Below are 23,490 nucleotides of genomic sequence, written 5' to 3'. Positions count from 1 at the left end.
GAGGAGTAAGAGTAAAGAATACATATACTGTCATTGAATCATTGGGAAGGCTTGATTGGCACATGCGACCCCTTTATAATGTAAGTGGTCCTACTCTACTACTCCCTAGTGGGCAGTGATATTGGATTATGACTGTGACCAGAAGCTACTTAGCTGTAGCCTCTGCTTGGTGCTGTGTCCAGTGGCTCATATTACAACCGAACATGGTGTGGGGCTCCCATTCAATCATATCTTTCCTAGTTTTTGGTCAGGTTCCAATTTGCAGGCTCGAGGTGGTCCCTCGCTAAGAGCATTGTGCCAATGCGTCTTCATACTTCGGCCAGGTATTAGTAAAATCTTTTACATTCAACTGCAGTAAATTAAGCTCTCGAGTCATTTTTGACTAGATACTATTCACTCATTAAAGTAATATTTTAATAATTTTCAATAATCATTATATTATCTAATTATTTTAAAATTTAAATTAATATATAATTCTATTTTCTACCTTATTTTAAGTAAAAATTTTAAATTATTAATTAATATATAAAGTATATTTGTAAAATATTACAATTTTTTTTTTGTAAAATATTATTAAAATATATAATATTATATTATTATTTTGATTTTAAAATAATTAGTCCAATATAGATTCACCTAACTAAATATTAATACTATAGCCAAAACTTAAAATTCGAGCCAAATTTTAAACTTAACAATGACATATCAATACTTGTGAGCTTATGGTTGTACAATTTCTTAGCACAATTCAAGGTTTTTTTTGTTAAGGTCATGTTTGGACACTTTGAAATGAGATGAGATTTTAAAAAAATTTCATAATTTTTTTTAAAACATTATTTAAATACAAAATATTTTTTAATTTCATTTTTTTTTTTACTTTTTATCGAACCATTATATAATCTAATAAAACATATCAACTCAAATAATTTCACTACTATTAATAAAATTTCTATCTCATCTAGTTATTCAAGCATATCTGTGTTAAGAATTTTGCAAGTTAAGCTGCGTTTGGTTGCAAGACTCAGTTAAATTCAGTTTAATTTTAAGTTGAGTTTATCATCCAAATATTCAATTCTCAAATTAATAAACTCATCTAACTCAAAATCTCATTACATGTGAGATCCACAACCTTTTTTCAACTTAACACATATTTATACGTGAGACCTATAATATTTTTTAACTTCTCATAAAAAATAATAAGCTCATTTTAAAGTCTAAACAAACTTTAAATTTAGTTTAGATGTGTTTCACATAACTACATTCAATACTCAAGACACTACTATACATAAAGAGTTTAATTTAACTCAATTCAACATTTAAATACAGTCTTAATTATACGATACTGTAAGATTTGTCAGAAGAAATTATCAAATTATTATTTTTATGCTAGTTGATGTGATTGATCTATTGGGAATGTCAATAATTGCATTTCATCTGAGGATTTACTTCAGACATTCGTTGTAGAATTCAGATTTTTGAGGTGGGGTACTTTTGGAATTTAAATTTCTTTCGACTCATCTCAATTTATTGTTATAATTTTTTTAAATCTCAATATAAAATATAATAAATAATTTAATTTTTTTAAATTTTAAAATAATAATAATATTTTATCAACTCAATTCAGTTCAACATACAAATATAACGTTAGTTTGATCTTCAAACGAACTTGAGCTCAAGATGGTTAGAACGTACCTGTATTCTCGCATTCTCGAAATCAGTACATGCAGCATTGTACAGATCCATGCGGCATTACCTCATTTTCTGTGTAATGGACCAATGGAAACAATTGGAACTGGGGAAACTTTTGGGCCAAATCCATGATGGTATAGTATTGTTTTTCTTCCTTCTTTAGTATTTGGGCTTCTCCTGGCAGATAATAGATCCACACCAGTTTTAAGTGGCAGGTCTGACGACAAGATAGAGCTCGATCCTTGCAGTTTCTCGCCTGTTTTTGTGTGAGTCGTCCGTAGCGAAGTGACTGAGAAGAAAGAAGCAATTGAGAGCATGGCAGCGTCATCTCAACTGCTCCACCACCTCTTCCGCCCACCTCAATTGCAGCCACCGCCTCCTCCCTCCTCCTCCTTTTCTCTCTTTCTCAGATTCAAACCCCTCTTCCGCTCAACAGCCTCCACTACAACCACACTATCCAAATCCTCCCTCCCCCAAATTCTACTCTACACTACAACTCATTTCACTACTTTTCATCCAATTCCTCCATTCTCTCAATCTTTTGCCACTCTCACTCCCTCTCCTCTTCCTGCTCATAGTGCATCTTCGGCTTTACAAGAAGGACAAGAAATAGAAGAAGAAGATGATGATGAAGAGGATTTTGACGACGGGATTGAAGAATGTGACGGTGAGGTTGAGAGTGGAAGTGAAGACCAGGAATTGGGAGGGACTGATGGAGAGACTTCCCAAGCGATGATTGTGAATTCTTCGTCTTTGTCGCCTTTGAAATTGCCGGGTCTCAGTGTAAAGGAGAAGAAGGAGCTAGCCTCGTACGCACACAGCTTGGGGAAGAAGCTCAAGTCTCAGTTGGTGGGCAAGTCTGGTGTTACTGCTAGCGTTGCTACCTCGTTCGTCGAGACCCTTGAAGCTAACGAACTTCTAAAGGTACCCATTAATAAAAAAATTTATTTTCTTTCATTTTGGCTCTCGTGGATTGGATGGTAGTTTGGTTATAGGGACCCTGATAACTTTGAATTTTCTACTCTTCATGGTTCTGGAAATCAGAATGAAAAATTGGTATTTGTTAAGAACACTAGTATTCTTAACAAATAGCAATCTATTACTAATCGCAATCTTTTGAATTTGTGAATGGTGTTCTGTATAGTCTGAAATCAATTATCTTCAAGTGACGTACTATCGAAAGTCCGTAGTCCAGGGCCAAGGTGCTTTTGATTGATGAGAATCCATGGTTGAGCTCTTGAAGCATTGTCTTCGCTGTAGCAGCTGTGGCAACTATTTCCGTTTTAAAACACTCAATTTCTTGTTGTTTTGCATAGGGAATGTTGGATTGATGAGAGTGATAGTTGTAGGATGCTTTAGCTCTCTAAAGGGATCATGAACATGAGAAACAATCATTATAGGCTAGGAATACACCTTGAAGCCGAACTTATTGCTTTTTGGGAACATAAACTTTCGAATCTCGAATTCTGATCCTTGAAGCCATCATCTTAAAACGGGTTTGGAGCTTGGCTGGGCCAGGTTGAAATCGGTGCATCACCTACTTTGCTTTATTTTCTATCACTAATAAGTTTAAACTGTTAAGCCCTGGTAGGGTTGGAGATTTTACTTAAAAATCTTGTTACTCTGATTGTTAAGTTTCTCTTGTTTCTGGATTTTTTTTTTTAAAAAGGAAAAAAGACGGAAGTCACCTGTACATGAGTGACTTCCTCCCAATTTTATTAAAAAACCCTCACTTATGGCAGAGGAATACCGTGGTAACAAGAAAAACCAAACTCCATTACATGTCTACAATGTATGCTATCGTTATGAGCCTCTTATTACATTTCCATAGTCATAACTAGCGATGGGACTCTTTGGAACTCAGAGATTTGAGCTAGATGTATTAAAGTTGGATGTAAGGCCATAGTGGCTTACATGCACATACCGATATGCCAAACTCCCTGAAACCCATCTTGTTTGAAAAATTGATGTTGTTGCCTATTTTGTTCTATTTACTATGTAATTAACTATACTCTGTTTCCATTTATGTGCTTTATCTTCTGAAGAACCTAGAAGTATTTGGTCTACTGAACGAAAACATACTGCCAATGTAAACAGATTAAAATACACAGGACCTGTCCGGGGGAGCTAGATGATGTGGTTAAGCAATTAGAGGAAGCAACTGGTTCGGTGGTGGTTGGCCAAATTGGTCGAACGGTGATTATTTACCGACCTAGCCTTTCCAAGTTGAAGGCAGAGGAGAAAAAGAAGCAGGCTCGGAAAGTTTTTGTGAGAAGAGAGCCAAAACTGAAACCCACATTGCAGGTAAAAGATAAAAACACAAAGAAAAAGGACTTTATTTGTTCTATATAAAACTGGTCTGGTCTTTTTAGCTGACCTCCCTAACCATCACCTGCTGAAACACAGAGTAAAGGACAGGTATCAAGACTATCTGGGCGTGGTCGCCGGGGAAGCAGCAGGTTCTAGCTCTAAAATAACCTTTGTGGCTATGTGCATGCACTTGCATTTTTGGTGCCACATTTGATTTCCAACAAATTCAAGGAAGCCTGTGGCCTTCTCAAGCAATAGGAGGGTGCATGAAGCAAAGAGATATCGGTTCAATGTTTCACCATACTTGGAACGTAAGTTAGAGAACAATGGGGTAGCTTGAGGAGCAAATACTTTATAGTTGATACCAAGATGAGACTATTTCTAGATTTTCACTTGCTTCCGACTTTTGAGGATGAGACTAGTTGCCACGCATGTATTCTTGCAATCTCTCCATTTTATCTAAATTAATGATTATCTCTATGCGATTCTTCAGAAAAATCCTCTTGTAATTGGAATATGAACTCCCCTGCGTTTTTCTCCCCTTCATTTTTTCACTCTAGATGACAGATTTTTTTTATTTTTGTGAAGAAAATTGAAAACCCAAGACAAATTAGGTAATTAACAATGCTTTCTTTGTCAGAGACAAAACAATACAACAAATGGCAAGCAACTGCTTGCCGTTTTGAAATAGATATCTAAGCTCGAGGAGGTACATTGCTTTTGCATTTAGCCCCGTTGAGGCAAAGAAGAATATTATTCTTCGGCCAAAAGGCAATAATGAAATGCTCAAAATTTTCTATAATTCGGGAGTTCTGAGGCTAGAACTACCGAGTTCCTGACAAATTGAACTATGATCAGCGTGTTTATATGGATTCCTAAACTAGGCTGCCCTCAGATTTTCCAATTTAACCTGACTTAAATCGTCTGAGTGAAGTACGCCGTTTGTAGAGAGAAGGCGCTGAAGAGAGAGGAAAAATCGAGCCTGAAAAAGAAAAACCTTGGGCTGTCAGTGAAGTTCAGATAGTGCTTGCAAATACGCAAGCAAGGGATGCTTTTTTTCTGAGCAATCAATGTTTACTCGTACCCATTGAAACCCTACAAGTCCGAACCAACAGCCAGACAGACCATATCCTCTACTGCTTATAAGCTGGTGAAAAGAAAGATAAAACCTCGTTAATTTAATATATATATATGTAAAAAGGACACCCGATAAGCAAGAACAGATCTCTACCAGCAGTAGTAGTGCCCCCACACATAAGCATCCGCTCATCGATAAGCTAATGAATTTGAGATCCCGTCCAGCCTGCAGAAGCAGAGTAGACAAATTCATATTGGTATACAAAGTTGTCCATATTCTTATGCGAGTAACTGAAATACAGTAAATAAAAGAGTAATGATACAGTCGACTGTACAAGGGCAGTGCACTCATTTTAAAAAAGAATCTATCACTAAAAAGTTCTTATTATTTTTTTATGAGAGTTTCATATTTACTCATTTTTTTCAAAAGGAGTGCGCGGCACTTGCATACTTTATGACTGCAAATAACATTTCTCTAAATAAAATTGTCTTAAACAGGGTTTAAGTTCCCAAGCCCAGAAGAGACTCTTTTCATTATGAGGTTTTGGCTCACGTTTCAGGCGTGGCAAAGGGTTAGGCAACTTATGCCCTCATATAGCCAATTAGCCATGGAATGTAACCTTGTTTCTTTTGATGATCCATACTTGCATCAAGATTCCCTACATTAAGTGCCAAATTCACAGTTGGGAGAAAAGATCTAGTGGTATATGAATTCCCAACGACAAAACAAAAGCATGATATAAAGGTAATGGGCATTCGAGTACTGCTTGTTGTGAACAACTTATTTGCTAACTATGGAGACACGTTGTGAGTACAAATGTCCATCTGTTAATTGAAAATAATATTAATACAGAGCAGGAACAACCCCTCTAATCTCTCTCACCCTCCATTTTACTTTTGGGTTCACAACTTTGAGATCAAGAGGCCCACCCGTCCAGCATGTGGAACCCTTAATATTTCTTGGCAAGGGAACCATGATAGCCAATGAGATGGGAGGAAAGAGCGATTGCAAATCTGACAAATCAATTCAAGAGAAAACGTATGTGCGTTGACTCCTAAATGTGCTTCTCTCCTACATCTGATCCCAACCAGTCATGTCTGGCTGTTTTCTCAATAGTAAGGGGAAGGATACCTTAAATTATGTTGACTCTAGAGTACTACGGAATTTCTAGTTGAATCAGGAGTCTTTTATGTGCTTTATCAAGTCTTTTATTTATTAGTCAAATTATTAGTAGATTAGCAAAGAGCCAATTTCAAATTTCTCCATTATGTTCAAATAAACTCAAGCTTTGATTAATGAAACATTGAGTATTGTGGCATTTTGCTTTGTATGCACGTAGGCAGTTTCAATAAATCAATCATAAACCAGTACTTCCATGGGACCCCAAAATACACACGACTGTTATATCAAGTTTCAGGACCTATGGTCCAAAAATATGCATATGACATCCCTTTTTATTTTGGGCGACATAACTCATCCAAACGAAAAATGCACATGACATGCCAGATTAAGACTCAAAAGGAAAACATGATCGAAACTTTATATTGAAGTAAAAAGAAAGCATACCAGCAATGTTCCCTCGAGGCTGAGAGTTGGAGGTGTGACAGCTAATGCAAGAAAGAATGGAATCAGAACTTTGTGCATCTGTATGGAAACAAGATAAAATATAAAAAGGAATAAGATTAGATTTACTTTTTCATCTGCACAAGACAATGAAAATGCTAATGTTTCCATAGAATATCCGCACCTTAATTAATTTCCTCCAACTTTGTCTAAGAACTCAAATAAGATTTATAAGGTAAGTCGGCCCATGAGAGATATAATATATATATATATATATATAAATGCAATCCCAATGAAACAGCACAACAGCGCAGATAAGATAATCTGTCGTCATGTAATAGATATAGGTAAAACAACGGCAATTTAATTAAAATTTCCCCTATTATTTGTCACTTCATTAACATTTCGAATGATAGAGAAATGTTCCACCTTCCCAACTCCCTCGAAATCTACCTTCCCACTCGAAATCCACCTTCCCACACGAAGATGAAGACGCAATACCCAACAATGCCCATTTATGGTTTTTACTGAGATTTATCGAGGTTAACTTGGAGAAAGAGTCGGATAACTCCATTATGTTCTGGTCTGTGAGAAAACTTACTCCTTCAAGGTTTAACAAACTAAGGCTACGGTACTTGTTCAACAACAAAGAGAAGCCGGCAAACGTGAAACCGTGGCAATGGGCAAGAGTGAGCTTATTTAGTGGGAGACATGCTTCTGCAATTGAATAAAGCAGTTCATCCGCAACAAATGAGTTTGAAAAATCAATATCTCCCAAGGCTTTAGCTTATAGAAAAGATTCTACGAAACCAACCTCCATTGAAGGCAACCCGATTTCATTTACAGATATGGACCTCAATTTAAAACTATAATGGAGACACCTTCTCGATAACGGAGACACCCACACGAAGACGACGATGCAGACCCAACAATGCCCAGTTATGGTTTTTTCGTTTGAAATGAGAAATCTGAATTCTTTCTTCCGTTTCATTTGTCTGTGTGATGGTTTTTTTTTTTTTTTTAAAAATACATCGGCTGACGTGGCCAGCCGATTCCCCCACGGTTTCACTCAACGGTTGCCTGTAGCAGTTCTGAATTTTAAAACATTAAAAATATGAAAAAATTTGTATAAAAGAAATAGTCATGGAACATTTAATGCAATATGGTAAGGCACAATGTGACAGAGCTCCAGAGATTATAAATGGAATGACACTACTCACAACAGGGAAGCTCAAAATGTAAGCACAAACCTCCTGTATGACACTCTGATCATGTGTAAAGATTTTAGGGAACCACAGAAGAACAGATGTTGAAACAATCCCTAATAGCAAGCCAAGTATTGCTCCAATGATGACAAGGGACTTTAGTAGCATTTGGGCCTGTTTTATTTGATTAAACACTCAGGAAATTTTCAACAAACTGAAATTCATAGAAAGACGGATGATGTGGAATATTAAGTCAAAAGAGACAGAATATGGAGGGTAGCAGGCTGTAGCATCATCAAAATAACCACCATTCTAACCTTTTCCAAATTTCTATGGACTCCATATATTAACTCAGGCATAAATGACTGTGCAGTCTGAGATAGAGGTTCACCCCATACTGTACACATAAAGAATGTTTGGACCATGACCTAGAATAAAGGTAAGTTTTCGATCCAAATGACCAATTAGTTTTCAAAAGATAGGAAGCTGAAGAAGGTAAGATGTTAACTGAAATTACAAGTTTGAGCAAAACTAACCTGGTGAGCAGCCATTGTGTATGTGCCCATAGATGTAGCAAAATATGTAATGAGGGAAAAGAAAGCAACCTAAAGCATCGAATTGTCACAGATAAATAAAGATAGAACAGGAGACCAGATACAGCTACAGAATTGAGTGATACTATAATTTGACCTTTGATATCATTGTCACAAAAACTGGAGCAGCAAGCCCAAACACTGTCCGAAGTTCTTCAAGTGATGGAACAGATATGGCAAATGCATCGTATCCTTTCTTGTTCAGAGATTCAATCATCATATAACCTGCAATAACCTAGAATGAATGCTGATGAGTGGCAATGGAAAAAAGAAAGTGCAAGCAAATCTGCTTAGCCACATTGAGAATGAACCAATCGGCCCATCATATAGGTTTAAAGTCAACCTGCATGAAATCAATATTGAATTTTCATTCAGCACACCTGAGAGGCTGCTGTTGCCCATGCTGCACCAGCAATACCATAGCCTAAGAAGCTGCACAGGACCATATCACCAACGGCATTTACAGCACTGGCAACCGCCAAAGCCTTCAATGGTCCCCAGGAATCTTTCATACCAAGACTGGGAAATGGAAGAGAATATCAGATAGAAACCAATTGAGGTACATAAATGTTCCAATTCCATTAAACCGGCCAATGTCTCATTTGAGATGGGCAAATCAATTGTTTCATAATCAAACACCAAGTTGCCTCAAGACCATACAAACACATACGATAAAGCGCATGTAGCAATTGGCTAAGAAATTGCAGATTTAACAAATTTTTCTAGTAGTTCTTTCATTACTAACACATGCATGCATTAGCAGATCAAGAATAAGGATAAACAACCATCCTATGGTGCACAAGAGAACAAAAAACTGAGCTCATTCAGTGCATAACGAATGGGAAGAGGTATACACACCTTGCACTCTGAGTAACCCATCCAATGAGAACTGCAGGCCATGCTAAGCCTCGAATCTACCATCAAAAAAGATTTTTTTTCAAACAAATCAAGAAGAGAACATTAATAGTGCAGATCCTGCCAGAACCCCACAGATGTTTTTTCTCATGAGCACAAGTTAGGGGAGATTGTATGCCAAAGCATATGAGCAGTCATCAAAGACAAAAGCTTCTGCAAGCCTGTATACAGATGTTGATCACAAATGCACACCCACACACATATTGGCACCATCTTGCCCAGTGAACTCAAGGGTTACTGCAAAGATTATTCTCAGGTATATCAAGACTTCCAAAGCAAATGCTCTTTTTTTCCTTCTCTCTTTTTCAGAAAAGCAAGGGTTTTTTTGCTATTTATTTGACTTTCTTTTATTCTCCGCCTTTCCCTTCCAATAACTTGGTTTTAAGCTTAGCAGTAAGAAAGGATGAAAAATTTGCACAACAGTCAACAGGAACAACCGGCAGGGAATATAGGAAAAGATATGAAGGTTAGAAAGAAATGTACCTGAACATATGTGTTTGCTGCAGGTATGACGTGTGCACTCTTTGGCCCAGTAAAAGCTAAAAAGGTGAAAGTAACCAATTCATCAGTCATAGGATTGCGTCTGCAATTCATTTGGTATAAAAACTTGCTGCTTTAAAAGAAGTGGTGAAAAAATACAACTATGACTACCCAAAAGCTATCAACACTCGGTTTAGAAATAACCAAAAGCTGCTCCAATAGTTATTACCTGTTAGTGCCCACGAACCAAAAAACTTCGTAAACAAAAGCATTAAGCAGCCACAAGTTAACCCAACAAACAGCAAGTTAGATATGTGATGCTGCACTTCATTTTTGTCCTGCGCGCCAATGCCAAATGGTGTGAAAAACAAAATCAGCGTCGAAAGTTGAAACATTGAAGAGCAAAGAGGAATTGATCATTAAAGATTATCTAACCACTACATAGTTCATAATCAAAAGGTAAGAGTAACGCATCTAAGGGTGCTTTTGCCAAAAATCCAGCAAAGGGCTTCACCAGTTAAAGAACTAACCTTTTTGGCAAGGGAAGTGGCAACCATATTCGAAGTAGCAATCGAAAGGAACATGAACACATAACTCAAACTATCACACATAACTGTTGCCGGACCTGTCAAAACAAATTGACGCACATACCTCAACAATAGGCACGGGTGAGCGAAAGTTCCTTCTCATCTAAAATGAAAAAACTAAAAGCAGCCAAGCAGAGAAGTAAATGTATAATACAAGTTCCCAAGAGAACACACCCAAAGCAGCGAGCTCAATTGAGCTACCCTGACCGATGACCGCGGTGTCAATCAGGCTCATCAACGGCCCGCAAATCCAGAGACCAGTGGCTGGCCCCGTGAACTTCACAATCTCCTTCATTTGATGCCATATAGTCTGTCTGTCTCCACTACCCGCTCCGTCTCCCTCGACCTCCAATACTTGTTCGGAGACCGAAACGGTACCACTATCGCTTTCGTCGGAGATCTCGGAGTCATTTTCGAAGAGCTCTCGAGCTGGGCTAATGCAAGCGGTTTTTATACAATTGCGACGAGCTTTCGGCGCCGACGTGATCAACAGATTTGAAGGAAAAAGGGAGATTTTAAAGCGAGGAAAGAGAGAGAGTGGTCTTTGGTGTGTATGGTTTTGGAAGAGATGGGTGCAGGGAGGGCGAGTTATTAGGATTCTGGATTGCATTTTCTCTCTCGCCCTTTTTCGTTGGAAAATGAGGCCTCATAAAATCTGGGGGAAAAAAAAAAAAAAAAAAACGAAAGAAGAAGCGGTGACCGAAGAGTGGGTGAAGATACCAGGTTCAGGAAGAAGGAAACGAACGACGGTTGCATAGAGACTTGAGAAAAAGAGAGCACGTGGTTTGGTTTCGTAACATATATTAAAAGAGAAAACTGAAATTTGCCTGAACGGCGCCGTCCTGATTGTGATGATGTAATGCTCACGGGAACATTTTGATCTTTGACCAGTTTACTGCTGAAACAATTAAGCACCCCCGTCCGGCCGCAGGATAAGTTTGATTATTAAACCTATATCAACCCATCACTATTTATCATTATAATTTTTTTAAATTTTAATATAAAATATAATAAATAATTTAATTTTTTCAAATCTTAAAATAATAATAATATTAAAAAAAATATTCTAACAATATTTTTTCATCTCAACTCAACTCAGTTTAACATCCAAATGCAACCTTAAATTTTCGTTTATGATTTACATTTGAGAAAAATCCCAAATTCATGCTTCATCCAATTACCCATTTTAGAACTTGAGTTTGGGAATGCTACAGTGGCTTCTCATATATCGATAGTCACTATATATTTTCAATCCTCTATTTTGGTTCCTCATTTCGCGCAATTTCTCTCTTTTTTGTGTCTTACTACCGACCATCATTTGCATCCCCATCCGGCAACCCCTCCGTTCATCATCTCTAGTAAGGCTATACATCTCTGACATGCACACCCATACACACTCTCTCTCAACGGAATGCTCGGTGTGGCTGTGTTGATTTATCTTCATGTGTTCACCCATATTGTTTCATTGTTTTCAGATTCCTTGTGATTTACATCCATTTGTGTTCACCCATATTACTTTGTGATTTATTCGAATGGGTATTTGTGATTTACTCGAATGGGTATTTCTAATTTACGGCTTGTATTGGCTTGCAATTTACTCGAATTTTGCTGTGATTATACCTTGTGGTTTACATTTGGGTCTCTGATTATGGAGATGTAGTTGTGAATTTCAAACCTCTCTATTTTGTAAAATTGAGGCTCGATTTACAGTTCACTTGGATTGTTGGTCTCTGATTCGATCTGTTTAGAATTTTACATTTGAGTCTGTGATTTTATTACTATAGATGTGGTTTTGCAAGATGTGATTTACATTTTCTTACATTTGGGTTTCTAATTACATGTTACGATAGTTCTTATGCATGAACTTGTCATTTATGCAGCATTGGACAATGTATATGTTTTCATTTGGGTCTCTTATTCGATTATTTCTTGTGATTTATTATATTTTGGTCTATGATTTACATGTTATTATAGCTGTGAATTTGGAACTTCTCATTTCTCCAGTGTTGGGGATTTATACATGTTTCTATTTAGGTAGATTCAATTATTTCCTGTTATTTACATTTAGGTCTTTGATTTATATGTTACTATAACTGTGAATTTCGCCAATGTCTCTTCTACAACATTGGGACCATGATTTACCATTACCATGGCTGTGATTGGGGTTTTGTGTAATTTCCAGGTTCTATGGTTGGCATTCGATTGGGACTGTCGTTTGAACTGTATCTATAAGTGCAGGGGCTATGATGATGGTTAGATTGTTGTGTGTACCTGAGTGTAATATCAGCAACTCTAATGAATGCTAATTGATCGGTATGGCAGGGTAACCTAGATGACCATCTTAATTGCGAATTTTTCACAAATGTAATCGAGATTTGCAACCATCCTGTATTGTGCCCTTTGTTATGCTTGTAAATGAAATATATGAGCCTCCAGTAATTTTGTTATTTCATTTTGTACTATATTGTGTTTTCTTGGTTTATTTGGTTGGATATGTATGAAGGGTTGACCCTTGTTGGTTCATGTGGAACATGTTTTCTGCTTTGACTTGTGCCTTATACCCTGTCTGGGAGTTTGGTTTTGTGATTTCTTGGCAGTGCTTGGTTGGTTGTGCTGCAAGTTATTGTTCATTGTTAAAGTTGCTATTCAGTTTTGTGAAACTTGATTCTGAGATATATACATGCATATTGTTCTTAGTGTCATTTCATAAAATGGTGTTTGTAACTAATATAGACGGCATCCTTTTGATTTCTCATTAACTAGCCTTGAGGCACAAGTTTTGTGATTTGTATTCTACTACACTATATGCATGATGTTCAATTTTATGGAATAGGGACTACTTTGATGAGTTTGCTGTTTAGTTGTAATTGGCATGTGATATTTAGTTTTTTAGGAAGGATCAATTTCTTATTTCACTAGTTTTTAAGTGAGATATCTATTCTAAACATAATTTCATCTTCATTCTTTTTTGCAGTTGTGTTGTGATACCACCCTTTTGTACTTTGTTAGATTATTTATTAGTTTTTAGAGACACTTGTTGTGCTGTGATACCATTCTCTTTTGCGATAGGAAATGTATATTTTCCTTGGATGCTTTTCTTATTTGGTATGATTTTGGTTGGGCGCGCATTTTCGTTTGTGATATGTTATCTTACTTGTAAAACAAAATTATCTTTAAGTGCTTGGCCTTGTGTTTAATTAGCAATGAAGATGTCACACCTTTTAAGTGTTTGCCCCTGACAGTATCCTCTTTGCCAATTTCATTTTAATAAGTGCCTTTTTCGTATCTCTAGCATGCCATTATTCTTGTGGACTATAATGTGAAAGGACCTGGAAATCCTTTTGTTTTGTGAAATGGAATTTGAAACAAAGTGTACTTCTGACTTTGAATTTGAAAGCTTTCTTCATAAATGTATAATTTCTTTGAACATACATCTTGTCCTTGTGTTAGATTTTGGCATGTTTCTATACTGGATTTTGTTGGTTGGGTTATTTTAGTACCCCTTGCGGTTTTGTTGTGCTCCACCCCATGTTCTTTACTTTTGTTTGGTGGATTAGTTTGTTCATTTAGTTCTTTGTCCTTGTCTATTCCTCTCGGTTGCGATGATGACAAAGTTGAGTAGGGACAAAGGAAAGTTGGGACATACTCTATGGCAGGGTAACCCGGATGACCAATCACTACTGGCAACAGATTGATACATCCATTGAGGATGTGCTACACTTCCTATCTATTACCACTCATTTCCCGAGCATGTGAATCAAAATATATAGTCTATTGTTCTTGAGTTTTTAACATGTCTATTAATTGTTGTGTGTTTACAATTTGTTAGAGATGGATTTCTACAACCATGGACATATGTACTTTATGACCCTCCTCAGCCAAGATCCTCCTATTGACCACACTTACGTTAATCAAACTGAATAATCTCTTGTGATATTGGATGACTCTCCACCCCACCCTAAATAGAGCATCTCCCGGTTAAAAAAATCAAAAAGGGGTGTGAACTTCGCCCAAGAAGAAGACAAGTTACTTGTCTCAGCATGGTTGAATACGTCGTAGATGCCATTCACGGAACGGACAAAAAACACGCCTAACTTTGGGATAAGAATTTGAATTACTTCAATGAGCTTAAACCAAATACATCTGAGCGGAGTGTTGGGTCCTTAATACATTGGTAGTCGACCATTCAAAAGACAACCAACAAATTTTGTACAAAATTGGCCCAAACTGAAGGGTTGAATCAAAGTGGCATGTTAGAGCAAGATAATGTATAACCATCCACTATAATTAACTCTTTTTAGCAGCTATTTTTTTTTTTGTTATTATCTCTGTTACCTTTTTTTTTTTTATAATTATTTTGTATTTCTCTTTTTAATTGCAAGTTTGATAAAGCGAAGATTATGCATTGAGCGCTGGAGAATACCTCGTTTCAGTTCGGGCATTGTTGACACTTATTGAAGGACCAACCTAAATAGATTCAACTTTGCACAAAAGAAATTTAGCAGCAATTTGCAAAAGAATGAACGAGCTATTTACGAAGCAATGGAAAATGAGGCTGAAATAAAATTTCTCTAAAGATGAAATAAGATTTAGGTTGCTAAATATGTGAATGGAACCAAAAAGTCCTCTTATTTATACACAAAAGGGAATTGTTTGAAAAAATATGGAAATTAGAAAAAAGTTCAAAAATATTACCGTTATACAAAGGACATAAATATTACTGTTTATGTAGACAATATGTGTTACCGTTGGACAAAAGACAAAATATATTACCGTTACAAGTCAGAGAAGATGTGTTACGATTAGATAAAGGATAAAAAATATTACAGTTACATTTGTAGAGAATATGTATTATCGTTAGATAAAAGACAAAAAATATTATTTTTATATGTGAATCAAAATGTTATCATCAGACAAAGGACGAAAATTATTACCGTTACATATGGGACAAAACCATAATCTTCATTTTTATTTATCGGCCACAAACACTATCAAGTTGGAAAATGCACATACTTAAAAAAATATTATTTTTAATACTTAATAATAACAAACTATTATTGTACTTGGGAAGGAATCGTATTTTTGTTTACAAAATTAGGTAGATGGTGATAGTAGAGAATATAAGGAAAAAGACAAAAAATGTTAGTAGTTAAGTTTGGAAATAGAAGTGAGTGAAAAAAGTAATAAAAAATAAAAGAGAAGTATTATTTTAATAGAATAGAGGAAAAAATAGGGAATGAAATGCAAGAGATTTTTGAAAGATGAGTAAAATTTAAGATAAAATTTTAAGAAGTGTGTTTTTAGCTAAATTATAGAGAAAATTATAGGAAATCGGATGTTGATGCTCTTAAAAGAACTCTATCATTGAATTTCTCTTTGTTTTACGTGGTTTCAAAAAAGTAATTTTTGGGAAACAAGAAGAATTCAAACTTCACTTCACCTAGGGGTGAATTCGGTTCGGTTCGGTTCGGTCGGTTCAGATGGTGTTTTTTGGACCGGATCAAATCCTTTCAGTCTAAAGTTTTCACATTCTAGATTGGACTGAACCTTCAAAGGGACTGGACCAGACCGAACCGGTCCCTATCTGTCCGGTCGATCTGTTTGGTCCTTAGGATCTAAATGACGCCGTTTAGATCTTACTTCACTCTAAACATCCATAGCAACCCGTGAGTTTGCTCGAATTCCGCTCGAGTGAAGATCAACTTGTGAGTTCGCTCAATAGGTGCTCGATATACCGCTCGAGCGAATCACTAATCCTAATATTTGTTCGAGCCCCGCTCGACATACCGCTTGAGCTAATAAGAAGAGAAAATGTGGAAGAAAGTGAGAAATATAATTGAAGGTCCCTATGAGACTCTTCATAAGTATGAGTGTGTACTATGCGAAGAAAATAAAAATTAGTAATGAATAATTAAAATTTAGGAAAAATGTCTTATGAAACTAATATTTCTTCATTACTATTGTCTATTTACATATAATGATATAAATTATCACATAATTTATGATATATTATTAATTGATAGCATATGCTATTTAATATTTTATATGATCAATAATAATAAATTAAATAAAAAATTACATCATTAACTTCTATAATTACTATATAAAAATAATATATTAAATTATTAAAAATATTTTAAATATATATATAGTTCGGTCTAATCTAGTCTAAAATTTATAGACCTGGTACCGGACCAAACTTTTTCGGTTCACAATTTTTGCGGCCAAGGCCGGCCCCTCCCGTATTGGGCCCGGACCGAATTTAGAATTTTGTACACCCGTCTTAACCGCTGGAATAAGAAATGTTGCAGAGTATTCTACGGTCGTTACATTAAAAAATATATCTTTTAATAATATTGTGATTTTTTTAAATGTTTAAAAATATTAAAAAATACATAAAAAAAAAAGAAAGAAAAAAAAAATACAGCGTCGGGAGCCCCATGTGTGGCTGTAGCCTGTAGAGCCACTCAAAAAACAATGCCCTAAAGTTATGGGAAATGCTTATCCATTCCCACTTCTCCCACATATGGCGGTCACCAATTGAGTTTTTTACCTTTTTATTTTATTTTGATTTTTTTGATTCGGATTGGGTCGAACCCAAGAACATTTTAATTTTTTTACTTAATGGTTAAGTAAATATGTTTTAATGAATTTATGATTTTTATTTTTATTTTTTTAAAAAATACTTAATGAGTTTAAAAAAGAGTAGCGCTCCCAGCCGGTCGGGTGGGAATTAAGTTTTTGCACCCGCCAATTAGGTGCTGCCACATAGACGTCTCAACAAAATGGATGTTGTACCCGCATACAGGTGATGAAAGCAATATATTTTTCTCCCTCTCCCTCCCCCCGTCTGCACTGAATCGATGTCCTTGCACCGAACACACCCAGATCTCGCCCCCAAAAAAATCGGCCATCTGATCTCTCCCCCAGAAAAATTGGCATCGCCAGATGAAGGGAACCTTATCGGTTTTCTAATTTTGTAGTCTCCACCTTGCAAATGAATCGTCACACCTCCGAAGTCGCTAATGCCATGAAGCAACTCCAGCCCACTTTGCATTTGGACGGCATCTCCCAATGCCAATAATATGGCATCATTGTGTCTTGTTCCCCACTTGGGTCTGCTCCATACCCAATTGGAAAGAAAATTCTCCCATCCTTTCACATGAGTACATTCAAAGCATAGACATATATTTCGTAAAAAACAGAGATGTTGAAGAACCAATTAATAAACACTACATAATTTATAAGGATAAGAAATAAAGAAACTCGCAAAAAGTTTCATTGCTGAAACAGTGCTTGCTCGATACTGGAACCTAAGGCTTCTTGTACTGACAGTACTAATAGGAAACTCAATATTGGCAAAGGTTTCATTGCTTCTGATCGAAACATTAATAGCTATTTGTTTGATTTTTTTTTTTTTTTGTATAGAAATAATTGTTTTTTCTTTGACTCGGTAAAGGGGAAGAAATATTCAGTCTGATCAATTGTAAAGTTTGGAAGTAAAGCTCTTCAAGACAAAATCTAAAGTTAGTTAGGCATAAAGAGAAAGGTCATGAATTCCCTTGGCAACCAAAGCTCGACACAACCAAGCAGAAGTTCTCTGCAGCCAAGCTCCTTAAACTTATGGTCAGTCAATAGAAGAACAGGGTGATCCAGACAACAAGACAACCAGACAAGGCTATCGCGTCTTCTTGTTCTTTTTCTTTCATTTTTTCCTGTCTTTTATTTTGTGGCTTTGACCATGATTTTTGCTTCCCAACTCTCTTGAATGTTTTCTTCTTACTCAAAGGTACATTGTGCTTCCTATCAGCTCCAGTTGATTAGGGCACTACTGCAGCCAGTGTTTTGTCGATGGGGGAGATTTCTTGTTGATGTGAGATCTCACTTGTTGTCACCGTGACTTTCATGTTGCCATTGTCATATGTTGTTGTCCCAGAAATAGATGCAATCGGCTGATCATCTTCTTCCTCTTCTTGAAAGTCGTCACTTGCATTGGGTGTGGAACCAGTGACTGGTGGAACTCCACCATGGAGAGTTGTTCTTTCTCAAATTTTCTCTTTTTGCGCTGTTCAATGCGCTTTCGCCTATCCGCCTTCTCTTGCTGCTTCTGCGCTTCCTTTCTCCTTTTCTTCTTCCTCTTATGAAACCCACTCACATAGTCCTTGAGATGTTTCTCATTGAAACTGACAGCAAGAGCTTTGTTCTTGAGAGCCCTCTTCTTTATGTGCCTCCCTCGTGGGCGCGCAAGCTGGACTGCTTCCTCTTCAATTTCTTCTCCCATTGCTGTTTCAGAGCTCGGTGTTGTGGTTCCCTTGGGTTGCTCTTGCTCCCAGCTACATGTTTGGTTTGACACTGGATCTATCGATTGGATGTGTGCCTGTACGTGAGAGAGACAGAGAGGGACGGGGGGAGAAGAAGCGGGACACTGTTTCTTCTGTCTCTCTTGCACATAGACTTTCGTCACGGCGTGCTCTTAGGATTGGTTATTGGCATTAGATGCTGGAAGGGAAGAGGAACGAGGATTGCGCGAATGGAAGGGGAGACTGGAAAGGAAGGGTTCTGGAGGGAAGGGGTTCTGATTCTTGCATGCGGGTGTAGACGTTTCGAGCCTGCACCTACTACGTGGTCAATATTTATTGGTTGGTGTAAAACTCACATTTCTACCCGACCGGCCTTGAGTTTTTCTTTCTAAAAAAATATTTAAAAAAAAAATAGATAATTTTTTACTCTCTCGGTGGCCTCCCTCCGTGGGAGTAGCACCATCCCAAAGTCATTTGTCGAAGACAATTTTACAAGCGTTTGGTGATGATGCGACAATCTTCAGACTTTAGAGTCTTAGACAATAGACATCCATGATCCACCAATTTTACGCTGTCTCTACAACATTACGACTAACTGTAGGGTTGAATATAATCATCGACCCGCTGGGTCAACAATGAAAAGACGCAGCTGCCATGGAGATCGTCTACACAAATTCGCTCTATCATCGTTTCCGGAGGTAATCTAGAAAACTTGTCAGGTCGAGTCAATGGGCTGTCCGCGAACACCCTCAGGATTCGAAGTTTTCATGTTCACTCGATCATTTCTAGCAGACTAGCATCATCGTTATTCTTAACGCATCTTGCTGCCATTACAATTTGCGGTGCTGCATGTTAGTGGGGATGTGGGAATCGAGACTGCTAAGCCATTTCTTCTTTGTTCTGCTTCTACTCCTCAGAGCATTCTTCTCCATTGCAGTTGATACCCTTTCGAAAGGTCAGTCCCTTTCAGCAATGAATACCGACAGCATATCATCTAATGGTAGCGTATTTGAACTGGGATTCTTCAAACGAGGTACTCCTCCAAAATTCTACCTGGGGATATGGTTCAAACGCTTAGTGGGCGAGAGGATTGTTTGGATAGCAAATAAAGAAAAACATTTGTCTGACCCATCTTCTTCAAGACTCGAATTCTCAGAAGATGGCAATTTAGTCCTTCTTGAAGGTTCCTACAATATGCCATTTTGGTCCACAAATTTGCAGAATCTTCCTTCAAATTCAACTGAAGCAGTATTACGTAATGATGGAAATTTCGTTTTAAGAGAGAGATCGAGCGTTTCTGCTATATTTTGGGAGAGTTTCAACCATCCAACTAATACATGGCCGCCGGGTGCAGAGCTGGGGATGGATAAGGCTGGAAAAGTACCGAAACAGCTTATTTCATGGATAAATTCAGAAGATCCATCACCAGGTGTGTTCTCGTTGAGGCTAGACCCAAATGATAGTAACCAATTTATCTTGGAGTGCAACAGGTCCCAAGTTTATTGGAGAAGTGGAGTTTGGAAGGGAGAATCTTTCAACTCCTTCCCTGAGATGAGGTGGTTGAATCATATATTTAACTTCAGTTTCGTGTCAAATGAAAAAGAAACCTATTCTACGTACTCTCTTTATAATACTTCTCGCATGTCCCAGTTTTTGATTAGTTCTAATGGACAGATCCAGCAATACATGTGGCTGTCCTCTGCTGAGCCGTGGTTTCTATTTTGGGCTCAACCAAAATCACTATCTGATGTCTATGCTTTGTGTGGTCCATTTGGCATATATCATGATACTACATCTCGTCCTTGTGATTGTCCAAAAGGCTTTGAACCATTTTCAGATACTCAGACCAGACTAAACGACTGGTCCGGTGGTTGTTTGAGGAGATACCCTTTGCAATGTGAAAATCGTAATGCCAAAAAAGATTGGTTTCAGAAAATACCCAACACCACATTGCCAACTAACTGGAAAGCATATTCGGCAGTCAGTGCTCGGAGATGTGAATTAACTTGCATGAATAGTTGTTCTTGCATAGCTTATGCTCATAATAGCACCGGGTGTATGATATGGGAAGGAGCTCTTTGAACTGCAGCGACTCTCAGATGGTGGCAAGGTTGGACAAGATATGTATCTCAGACTTGCTGCTGATGAGCGTCAAAATACCAAAGGCAAGATGAATCCTAGATAACTTTATGTTCTCTTCTTCCTTAATCGAATACGTGTAAATTTGTTTTGGTAGATAACATACCTTAATTTGCCCCTACTTTTGTTTACAATAATAGGAGACGGTAGCTGCTCACCTCCGATTGACCTTTAAATTAGAAGTAATGTTACATACAATCGTAAAATATATAAATATATAATCATTTTAAAAAAAAGTAGGGCTGATTATTAAAAAATTAATTTTTTTATGTAAGTCTCGTATTTACTTACTTTTTTTTAAAAGTTTATACAATATTTATATATTTCATAACTGTAAATATCATTTTTCTTAAATTAATTATACTACTCCCCGTGCCTCTTTTGGTCATGCTTGGTAAATAAAACTTTCTTCTGAATTCAGACGGGTCTTTGACTTTAACAGAGTTTTTATTTTCAAATATAAAATATAATGTAATACTACTTGTATAGTTGTATGAATATTTATGCAGGCTATGCCTTTTAAATAATATGACTTTATCAGATCAACAATGTGTTAAATGCGTCTATAAATAAGTTATTGACAGCGTTCAAGACACTTTTAATAAAATATATAATTCTCCAGAATTATTTACCCACATTATTCAATTTGTCGATCACGAGTTTAATCATTTAAGTTTAAAATAATTTGTAAAACAATGTTCTATATAGTCGTGGAGTATGCAAGTACCGTACAGCCACTTTGTAAAATAGTAGATTCTACTATTAAAAAATTAAATTTCTTTTCACGTGAGTCCCGTAATTATTCATTTTTTTCAAAGTGATTGCACGGAACTTGCACACTCGTGACTGCAACTATCATTTCTCTAAAAAAAACTTTCTTATTCCTACATACTACACTTATTTTATTTTATTTTTAATTTTAATTTTGTTTTATTCTTCTTAAACTTGGTGAATTTTTCTACTCATTATTTATACATCACACATTTGATAAGAAAAAAAATAAAAAAATAAAAAATAATGTGTGATGTGAAGATGATGAGCAAAATATTTTCATTTGGATTAGGAGTTGATTAAAAACTAGAAAAATTATACTTGTAATCTCACACCACACACCATACACTACATTTTTTTTATTATTTTTTTCTCTTACCAAATATGTGGTGTATGAAGCATAAGTAGAATAATTCAATTAGATTAAGAAGAATAATACAATTAAATTAAAAGAAATAAAAATAAATTTAGTGTGTGATGTGTGTGAATGATTAGTAGCAAAACTTTAAAAAGTAACTTAGAAAAGTTAAAAAGATTAAGGGCTCGTTTGGATAGTGAGATGAGATAAATAAAATATTGTTAGAATATTATTTTTTAATATTATTATTATTTTAAAATTTGAAAAAGTTGAATTGTTTATTATATCTTGTGTGGTATTTTGATAAAGTCGTAATGATGATATGGGATGAGATGAAACTGTTTATGTATCCAAACAGACCTAACTTAAAAAACATATTTGTACATTATTAGACTGCGTTTGGATGTTGAGCTGAGTTGAACTCTTTATGAATAGTAGTGAGTTAAGATGGTTGAGTGAGTTTTGTGGGATCCACTTAATATGAGTTTATGTGTATTTGAATGTTAAGATGAATTTAGATATATTTATGAGAAGTTGTAAAATAAATGGGTCCCACCATTAAATTTCACTATTCATTTGACATGGTTTGAGCAACTGCCGGCGCCAAAACTTGAAAAAAAAAATTTTCTTGACAAGTTGCACTTGCAACCAGTAGAAAAGTGATAAACAATTGAGTTGGGCCTCACGAGAGATGGAAAAATTGTATATAATTGAGAGAAAACTGAACTGACAGAGATTAAAAAGTAAAACTGAAAATTAACGTTTGTAAGTTGTGGGCCCTGCAGATGAGTTCAGTTTTGGACTCTATTCAACCTATGTAAAAACCTGCGTTTAAATGTTCAACTCAGTCTAAAAATAAAGTGCACTGGACTGAATTGTGCATCCAAACGGGGTTAGTCTGTGCATTAAAAGATAGTTCGTTGCTACACCCTATTCACTGAACTAGTCTTCTAGGACGGAGTTAACTTTGTAATTCGAGTAGGGTTGTAAAAAAAAAGGCTGTTAGCTTGTTGATTTAGGGTTTGTTTGGATATTTAGAATATCTAATAATTTTTTGAATAATAGTAAAATGATTTGTGACTAGTAATAAAATGATTTGAGTTAAAATGGTTAATTGGATTTTTGAAAAAAATAGAGAAAAAGTTGAATAAAAATATTAAAAAGTTAAAAATTTGTTTGAATATAATTTTTTAATATAATTTTTATTTCAAAATTTGAAAAAATTGTCTTATTTTTGTATTTTATTGGAAAGTTTGGAAAAGTTTTATTGGTTTTTGTATTTGGATGATGATTATATGAAGAAATTAAAAATTTGAAAGTTAAAAGTATTTTTTGTTTGAGTGATGTTTATGAATGAAATTATGAAAAGTTTTAAAAATCTCTGAAAATACCTCATTGCCCAAACAAAGGCTTAAACTCTGCTCAGTTAAATTTGGATTTAACTATGTTCATTTGTGAATATAAATTAATCTTAATTATTAACAACTCCAATCGAGCTCTGA

The 23,490-nt window shown here is 36.0% G+C and overlaps 4 protein-coding genes across 6 annotated transcripts; 2 read left to right on the top strand and 2 right to left on the bottom strand.

Moving 5' to 3' along the window:
* Positions 1–1,892: 1,892 nt before the first annotated feature.
* LOC121257747 lies at positions 1,893–4,479 on the top strand. Its single transcript, XM_041158941.1, has 3 exons — positions 1,893–2,613; positions 3,787–3,993; positions 4,096–4,479. The coding sequence occupies exons 1-3, from the start codon at positions 2,005–2,007 to the stop codon at positions 4,153–4,155; spliced, it is 876 nt and encodes a 291-aa protein (XP_041014875.1). The 5' UTR covers positions 1,893–2,004; the 3' UTR covers positions 4,156–4,479.
* Positions 4,480–4,609: 130 nt separating this feature from the next.
* LOC121257746 (protein DETOXIFICATION 46, chloroplastic-like) lies at positions 4,610–11,164 on the bottom strand. 3 transcript variants are annotated; one of them, XM_041158938.1, is made up of 14 exons: positions 10,595–11,163; positions 10,364–10,458; positions 10,063–10,171; positions 9,837–9,892; positions 9,297–9,352; positions 8,819–8,957; positions 8,536–8,673; positions 8,382–8,450; positions 8,163–8,273; positions 7,891–8,019; positions 6,644–6,721; positions 5,231–5,302; positions 5,084–5,146; positions 4,610–4,981 (listed from the first exon to the last, which is right to left on the bottom strand). In XM_041158938.1, exons 1-14 carry the CDS (start codon positions 11,028–11,030, stop codon positions 4,880–4,882), a joined length of 1,653 nt encoding a protein of 550 aa, XP_041014872.1. In that variant the 5' UTR covers positions 11,031–11,163; the 3' UTR covers positions 4,610–4,879. The 3 variants fall into 3 exon arrangements, with proteins under 3 accessions (XP_041014872.1, XP_041014873.1, XP_041014874.1); XM_041158939.1 differs by lacking the exon at positions 7,891–8,019 and having other exon boundaries at positions 10,595–11,164; XM_041158940.1 differs by lacking the exons at positions 7,891–8,019; positions 8,163–8,273 and having other exon boundaries at positions 10,595–11,164.
* A 6,990-nt stretch (positions 11,165–18,154) lies between these two features.
* LOC121258071 lies at positions 18,155–18,750 on the bottom strand. The gene has a single exon (XM_041159419.1). The coding sequence runs from the start codon at positions 18,699–18,701 to the stop codon at positions 18,324–18,326; it is 378 nt and encodes a 125-aa protein (XP_041015353.1). The 5' UTR covers positions 18,702–18,750; the 3' UTR covers positions 18,155–18,323.
* An 831-nt stretch (positions 18,751–19,581) lies between these two features.
* LOC121258816 (G-type lectin S-receptor-like serine/threonine-protein kinase At2g19130) lies at positions 19,582–20,802 on the top strand. The gene has a single exon (XM_041160349.1). It carries the CDS (start codon positions 19,582–19,584, stop codon positions 20,800–20,802), a length of 1,221 nt encoding a protein of 406 aa, XP_041016283.1.
* The last annotated feature ends 2,688 nt before the right edge of the window (positions 20,803–23,490 follow it).

The sequence above is a fragment of the Juglans microcarpa x Juglans regia genome, chromosome 3S (assembly GCF_004785595.1).
Source record: "Juglans microcarpa x Juglans regia isolate MS1-56 chromosome 3S, Jm3101_v1.0, whole genome shotgun sequence".
In the NCBI taxonomy this organism is placed as follows: Eukaryota; Viridiplantae; Streptophyta; class Magnoliopsida; order Fagales; family Juglandaceae; genus Juglans; species Juglans microcarpa x Juglans regia.
This window is presented reverse-complemented; position numbering and strand designations above follow the sequence as displayed.